This window comes from Aegilops tauschii, chromosome 4 (genome assembly GCF_002575655.3).
Source record: "Aegilops tauschii subsp. strangulata cultivar AL8/78 chromosome 4, Aet v6.0, whole genome shotgun sequence".
Taxonomy (NCBI): Eukaryota; Viridiplantae; Streptophyta; class Magnoliopsida; order Poales; family Poaceae; genus Aegilops; species Aegilops tauschii.
Genome location: NC_053038.3, coordinates 61,281,603 through 61,289,179, shown reverse-complemented (window position 1 = coordinate 61,289,179; position 7,577 = coordinate 61,281,603). Strand labels below are relative to the sequence as shown.

The 7,577-nt window shown below is 45.8% G+C and overlaps 1 protein-coding gene across 1 annotated transcript; it reads left to right on the top strand.

The window, feature by feature from the left end:
• Positions 1-1,867: 1,867 nt before the first annotated feature.
• Positions 1,868-7,244, top strand: LOC109744682 (uncharacterized). The gene is made up of 9 exons (XM_020303837.4): positions 1,868-2,330; positions 3,953-4,015; positions 4,107-4,202; positions 4,485-4,532; positions 5,896-5,967; positions 6,243-6,301; positions 6,485-6,575; positions 6,696-6,862; positions 6,960-7,244. Exons 1-8 carry the CDS (start codon positions 1,995-1,997, stop codon positions 6,831-6,833), a joined length of 903 nt encoding a protein of 300 aa, XP_020159426.1. The 5' UTR covers positions 1,868-1,994; the 3' UTR covers positions 6,834-6,862; positions 6,960-7,244.
• Positions 7,245-7,577: the final 333 nt, after the last annotated feature.

The following is a 7,577-nucleotide window of genomic DNA, read 5'->3' as shown; positions in this document are numbered from 1 at the left end:
TAGTTTTGCTTGCAGAGCCAACAATCTCCTTCATCTGGGGGCTACAGTATATAATGACCCATAGTGTCTCATGGCTATATTATATATCGGAGACAAGCACATTACCCCTAAAAAAGCCGTCTCAAAGTTACGGGTGGATTAACAAGCAATTCGGCTCATTAAGTTCGTGCTTGTTTTAAAAAAAAAAGAGGAGGACCCCCGCCCTCTGCATCTGGGCAATGCATATGGCCACTTTATTAATTATTCTCACAAGACCTTATAAAGTCATGCAACAATAAGACTAAAGCCACCATCTAAGCAACAACTGTCGCTACTCCTATCCAATTGATGAAGGGGCGCTGATAGCCTGGGCCTAATACCAAACAGACATCGCAGCCAAACCTAAACATCTAAGACCTGAGGTCCCAACCAGGAACGTCTGCTGGGTATGAGGCCGCCGCAGCCACCTGTCACCAATCCATCTTCAATGCCGTACTGCTGCACCCCCTTGCCCGGCCTCTCTGCCATCGACACCACACCATGACGCCTGATAACGTCACCCTCCTGCGCGAGTCCCACGCCACACATCGGGCGCCGAGTCTCCACTGCGCCACGCCGCCGAGAATCGCCACCATTAATGTGCAGGATGAATCACCGCTTCACCAATTATTTCGTCCACTGGTCCCTCGAGCCCGTGTACACCTCCAAGAATGACGCCACAAGAGGGAAACGACACAATAATGCCGCCGTCATCCGATCTACTGATCTAAGGTTTCCCCTGGAGGTAGCAGATAGTGGCCTGGAACTTCTCAACAGCAATGCCTTCAACAAGGGAACGACACCGAATAGTGCCGCCATCGCCGGCCTCGGCAGTAGCCGCGAGCAGGTCTTCAACCAGATCTGTTCCAATGGCCTCCATCAAGCGTCTTGTGCACGGATCATCCACCACCGCGGCCGATGCGTCACCCGTCCCGAGTCCACAGCCGCCGACACAGTCCACCGACGTCCGGGGCCGCCGCCCCGGTACCAGCCCTCGCTGGCCGTCGAGTCCTGCCGCAGCACGCCCGATGCGCATTGGACCGGGACGCCGCCGGCCGCGACCAGGCCCCGGCCAGATCTGGGAAGAGGAATCACCCTCCACCGCAGCATCTAGCCACGTGCCGGAGCATCCAAGCGCCGCCAGCCCCCGGCCAGCGCTCGCTACGGAGCCCTGCACCCCTTGGTCGCCGCGCCCGCAAATCCAGACCGAAGCTCCCGCGGCCCTCCTCCAGCCGCTAGATGCTCCCAAGACGAGAGGGAAGAAGAGACCAAGGGGAAACGCCCCGCCGCCGCCGTCACTGGTCGCCGGCGGCGCCTCAGGCGGCGGCGCGACGAGGGAGGAGAAGGGGAGGGCGGTGGGTGTCGCTGGGAGTCGCCCCCCGTGTCGCCAGAGGAGGGCGACGCGGGGGTTAGTTCGTGCTTGTTAAGGCTAGTTAAGCTAAACGATCAGAAAACCCTGCTTGGCTTGGTTCATTTAACGCTTGTTAAGCTTGTGAGCGCTCAAGAGCGCTCGTTAACAAATTATGATGTGGTACGCTCTATATAATGAGTGTGTATGCATGATTTCTATGAAGGAAGATGATGACTATAAAAGAAAATACACGACTTTGTTGCCTCCTATATCGATTAGATTGAATCGATGGGCTGAGATAGTATGAATTTTTTTGTCACATAAGATGAAAAAAAAGGTGTTATGTTATTACCAACGAGCTTAACAAGCTTAAATTGATGATTGACTATATTCATTAAGAAGTGAGCTACGAGTTTAACCAGCCGAACTATCGAGCGCTCGTGAAGCTCGCGAGCTACCAGTTTTTGGCCAGCCCTACTCAAAATGTTCTAAAATAAAGCTGTAAAAAAAACCTTCTTCATCGGCAGAAAAAAGAGAGGAGAGAGTCACCGTCTCTCCGCATACATCACCTCGGCCGGCGCTGCTACCGATCTCCTCCAGAGTCCAAGCCTCCTCACCCAAAGCCATGGCCGCGCGGCGTCGCTCCCTCCTCATGCTCCTGCCCCTCCTCCTCTCCCACTTCCTCTCCCTCGCCGCCGCCTTCCAGTCGGACGAGCTGCTCCTCCACGACGACGACGAGTTCGAGGGCACCCGGGTCTCCTCCACCCCCTCCCCCCGGCCGCCCTCGACGCCGCCGGTAGTGTCCTCCCGCCGCCGATCCGCGGACGCGACGCAGGCGGCTGGCGCCTCCGAGTCCAACACCGCCCAGTTCACCCTCGAGCACGACCTCGGAGCCGGCCTAGGGTTCGCCCCCGCCGGGTCCTTCTCCGCCCGCCTCAAGTCCTCGGCCCACGGCTCCCAGGTTTGCTTCGCGTCCTATCGGTAGCTTCCTTCCCGATTTGGTTGCTCGATCTCGTCGTCGTAGCTCTCGTTGCTTGCTGATCTGTTTCCTCTACTTCATGATCCCGTGATCTATGGGCAGCTAGTGATTGGACCCTGCTAGGGTGGTGGATTTGGTTCAGTTCGTGCACCCAGCAGTAGTTTCTAGCTGTTTGGTTTGGAGATACTGTGAATTGTGAGGTTCGGATTGTTAGGGAAGGTGAACTATAGATCGGATCTGGTTAGTTTGTTCTTCCAGATCATCTGCTATTCAGTACGGTTCAGTTTTGTTGTTTGGTTCGTTTAGCAAAGTAGTTGCTACCCCGTAGGTAGTGCTGATAAGGTTGATAAATGCTTATGAGCTTTACCATTTCATTGTTGTTGCCCAACAGTGGCATGGCACACTCTGTGTGGTCGCAGAAATCAGTTGCCACATCCTTTGCAAGAAAATGGAATCATTCTACATTGCTTACTCGCATATTGCCACATAGAGAACAACTACGAGGTGAGGTGACAGAACCGCAAGCAACAAAGGGTGCGCATTTCGATCCAAAGTACTTGTAGTCTTGCGTGACGAAGCATTGGGTGTTTGATTGTTTGCACAATAAAATCTGGCTTTGCTAGGCAAAGAGATACAGTTTGGTCACAAGGGATGAGAGCAGAATTGGCTTTCCCTCAAGAGCAAACGTCAGTCTATTCTTTTCAGAATAGAGCAAGTGTCAGTTAGCACATTTTCTATTGGTCATTGGTTTCTCTTGGCAAAATATCCAAAGAAGGGATTTGCCAAGATAACCCATGACCGATAGCTAGTATTCTCTTGCCTAGATATGCTAGCTTGGCAAGGGTATTATATGGAGATAATTCCTTATCTGGCCCTTTTAAAAATGTGCTTCCCTATTTGGTATTCTTTTGACACCCGGTGTGAATTTTGTTCCTAGTGTGACATTTCCATCCGTTTTTCCAGCAGAGAGTGTTAAATGGCACCTGAAAAGACACCCCTCATTTGTACACTAGCTATATTTTCAGCAAAACACCTGAGCAGAAGTGGACCCACATATCAGTCGCAGTGCTGCAGCTAGGCATCTGGCGGGATTACACCATGGCCTTGTGGCGGTGCTCGGTCGAGGAGGAAAAGGGTGAGGTGGACCCGGTGCTCGCCACCGCCACCTCTCTCTCCTCTGACCTGCTTTCTCCCGCGCTTCTGCGTCCTCCTCGTCGCCCTCTCCCACTCCCTCTCCCTACTGCCCCCCTCGTCGTCTGTGCCGCCTAGCGTTGTGTACCCACCACGCTCTTGCCACTCGTCGCCTCCCGGGCCACGCGTCTTGCCGAGCACGACGTGCTGCTGTACCTTGTCGACTTCTGCACGCTCCCGCAGGGTGTCTAGATTAGAAGTCATAGGAAGGAATTTACTTTTGCGGATTATTCTTGGCTTTGTTTGCTTGTATTCTATTTAACTAGTTGTCTCATTGAATAATCACCCATGTCAACGCTGCCCTCAAGTAGTAAAGTTAACCATATGTTAGTTTCCTATGTTCTTTCTTCAACTATTTATACTCAAGCGAGGAGAATTTTATCTTAATTGACGTGACTCATTTTCTGACCCAGACTCTCACTAAGCTCCGGTTTACGAGGAATGAGTTGACTGAGGATGAAAAGAATGCATTTAAGGTTCTTTCTTTTCTCCATTATTTCCTGATTTCATTATTTTTCTGTATACCAACTTATCTGGCGCTTCTGCATTTTAATTTTATCATTGCAGAAATTACTTGAAGAAGATAGTTTTTACACAATAAGGCTACCGTCTAATGTGTTGGATCCTACAAGAAACGATTATATTTATTCCTCGATCAAAGCGGTAAGTTGAGTAGTAACTTCATGTTGTTTCTCTCCAACCTATCATTATGGCGTGCTGGATCGTAAGATAGATTCACCAGATATACTCCAATATTATTGTGAATGAGATTTATTACAACAGAATCAACAACTATACTGATTTGAAATTACCATGAAGCAATGGCCACTTTCAAGCTTATGAAAGAAGTATAAATTGCAGATATGAAATGTTTTCTGTTAGGAATTATTGTGATTCTAGAGTTGTGTTTTCAGTCGCTGAACTGTGTATTTTTTCTATGTTCAGAGATGCATTCCACGTGACAGCTTGGATGAACATATTGTCATCCACATGGTAATTCTCTCGATTTCTTAACTGCTACTTGTATCTTCTCCTGTAGAGCTTACTTCATTGTGTATAATTGATACATCTTAAAATACTGTCAGCATTTTCGTCGGTTCATAATTACATTTTCTGTATAATTAACAAAATGGGGTGGGATGCTGTTTGATTGTCGTGGACCTTTCCTATAGCCCCATCTATCTTTGCTGCCGATCCACGGAAAATGGCCGCTAGGATAACGCACCAGTGATGGTTTAGTTCAGAAGGCATTAGGATAGACTATATTCAATTTTCATTAGGAAATTGTGTTAGAGATGGTTAAGTATTCCTTGAGTATACGTATTTAGAAATATCTATTGGTGTTCCTTGAGCTTAAGGATGCTATTTATCCTTTCCTGATACTACCTCTGTACACTAATATAAGACTTTTCTGCAGTTCAATTTGAACTGCAAAAACGTCTTAAATTAGAGATTGTGTTAGAGATGGTTAAGTATTCCTTCAGTATACGTATTTAGAAATATCTATTGGTGTTCCTTGAGGTTAAGGTTGCCATTTATCCTTTCCTGATACTACCTCTGTACACTAATGTAAGACGTTTTTGCAGCTGCAGAACTGCAAAAACGTCTTACATTACTGTACAGAGGGAGTACATTTTAGTTATTACAATCAGCTAGCAGTTTCTGTTCCCTTTTGGATATGAGTATATAACTGCCTATCTTTAGGAGCAGCCCCTTATGTGTTAACTTCTAGTTATAACTACCTGTTTTTAGAAGGAGCCCTAATGTAATTTTCAGCATCAATCTAAGACTTTCCTTACCTAATGAAGCCGCATGTCAGAACCTCTTTTCCACTTGTGCATGGAGGGTGAGCATGAGTTATCAAGCTACCTACCCTTTCAGATCCCGTACAAAGGCACATTTTCCTGTACAACCCCCACCTTTGCACCACCACAAATCAGCCTGTAACATTGTACAGTTTAATCATGTGGCTCTAGGAATGCATATTCAATAGGGTTGGTTAACCTGAGTATTTTTTAGCTCTGAAGTACGCAACTTTTGTCCTGGTTTTATTCTGTTACATATGTTCTTCCTTAGCAGAACTCCACGTCCAAATTGGAAGTTCCCATGTTTCATATTTAGAATGACAGATGGCTTTGTCGGCTGTTGCTTATTTGCTAGAAATCATCACATGTACCTAGCACGTGGCATGAAACCTTTAATGGTATATTTTGTAGGTGATAAATCGGTAGTGCAGTAGAATAATACTGTCTTTCACAGGATGAAATTTTTGAAGGAATGATCATTTTCTATAGATGAATGTCTCTTGGGTATTTGACTATTTGGCTCACATTAGGCTTTGCTGTGTCATTTGCAGGACGGTGTAAATATTTTGGCTGTTAATTATGGTTCCGTTGGTGGATGCCAATATCCCCGGCCAATGAAAGTAGTAAGTTGTCTTGCTTGAAACCTTGTTTATGGAGTTGCATGTGGTCAATAATTGATAGTAATAACCTATAACCTTTTAACTGTACCGTACCAGCAAAATGCACGCACATACTATAAACATATAAAAGAGAGTTATGCTGCCTAGATTAAACTCCCGCAATTATTGTAAAATAGCATCACAGAATGCATGTTGATGTTTCACCCGTTAAGTATACCGTGTGTGTCTGCTGATGAAAGATAATGCTTCTATTTACAATGCTGAAATTCTTGTTCCAGCCGTCAAAATGGACATTCAATTCATACACTATTCTGAAGACTGCTGACCAAGCACCAAGGTAAATCTCTGCTTTATCGAGGTTAAGACAAAAATAATATGCAGAGCACCAGAGAGGTGGCACTTCACATTTATCTTAGTGACCTTTTTCCAGCAACAAACCTATTGCTAAAGAACGGTCTCAAACCTAGCCTCTCTCAATTGACACCTGGTTCCTTGTTCTAACTAAGTTGTGCACTTGCAGAACTCCATCATTTGTAGAGCAATTAATAGAAACTGAGAGTGGACTCGGTGAAGTGATGAAACCACCTGAGAAATCTTTCTGGGCTAAATATGTGAGTACAGTTATAAATATCACATGTATATTGTTTGATTTTTTTCCGTTGGTGTCTGCATGACTCGAAATGTTGTCGTATCCTTTTCCTTGAATCTGACTGCTGCTTCCTGCTTTGCAGTGGATGTACATCATTCCTCTTGGTCTCATTGTCATGAACGCTGTCACAGCAGCAGCAAACATACCGGAGGAGCAAGCTGGAGGGCAGGGTCAAGCTCCAGCACAAAGGGCGCCAATTGCTGCTCCAAGGAGAAGATGATGGCTTCCTATATTCTTTGCATGCCATAGGTACTTTATTTGGCTAAGCTATTTCAGCATCACAGACGTTGTTTGTCACAAGCGTTCCTTCACCTATAACTTATGCCCAACATCGTTTGAGTTTCAGATTCACAAACAATGGACAGAGGATGGATCTGCTTGACCTTCCCCAGAACAGGGGCAGTACTAGCGGCAACAAGACTCACTTGGGTTTTTCTTTTCTCGCATTCAGAAACTCACCTTTGTTGTAGAATCACCTCAGAAAAGGTTGCGTGTTCTGGTCGCATCTACACGCGTATTTTTGCCTGTTGATAGAAATTACCATCAGTCTTTAACTCGGTGCAAACTGCATGCCTTAATATTCAGAACTAGCTTAATTACAAATATCAAACATTGTATGTTTTGCTCATAACCCTCCTGTATCAACGTTTTTGTGCTGCTTGCATTGTTGATGCTTTGATGCTTTGATGTTTCCAAGTTTCTCGCGAATGCTACTCTTGGTGACTGAGAATATGTAAATGCTTATCTCCACTTGGACAAAAAAAAATCATTGATGTTTACCATGCTATAGCTTATGCACTTGCAAAACTGAGCAAAAATATCCACATTTGTTGCGTACAAATAGATCAAACTGTGAATGTTTGTCCGTTTTGAAAAAATTAGCGTCTATTTAGGCTGTATTAAAATGTTTTCCTGCATAGAACATGTGCAGTCATGTTTTGGCTTTAAAATTTGCAAGTGTAAA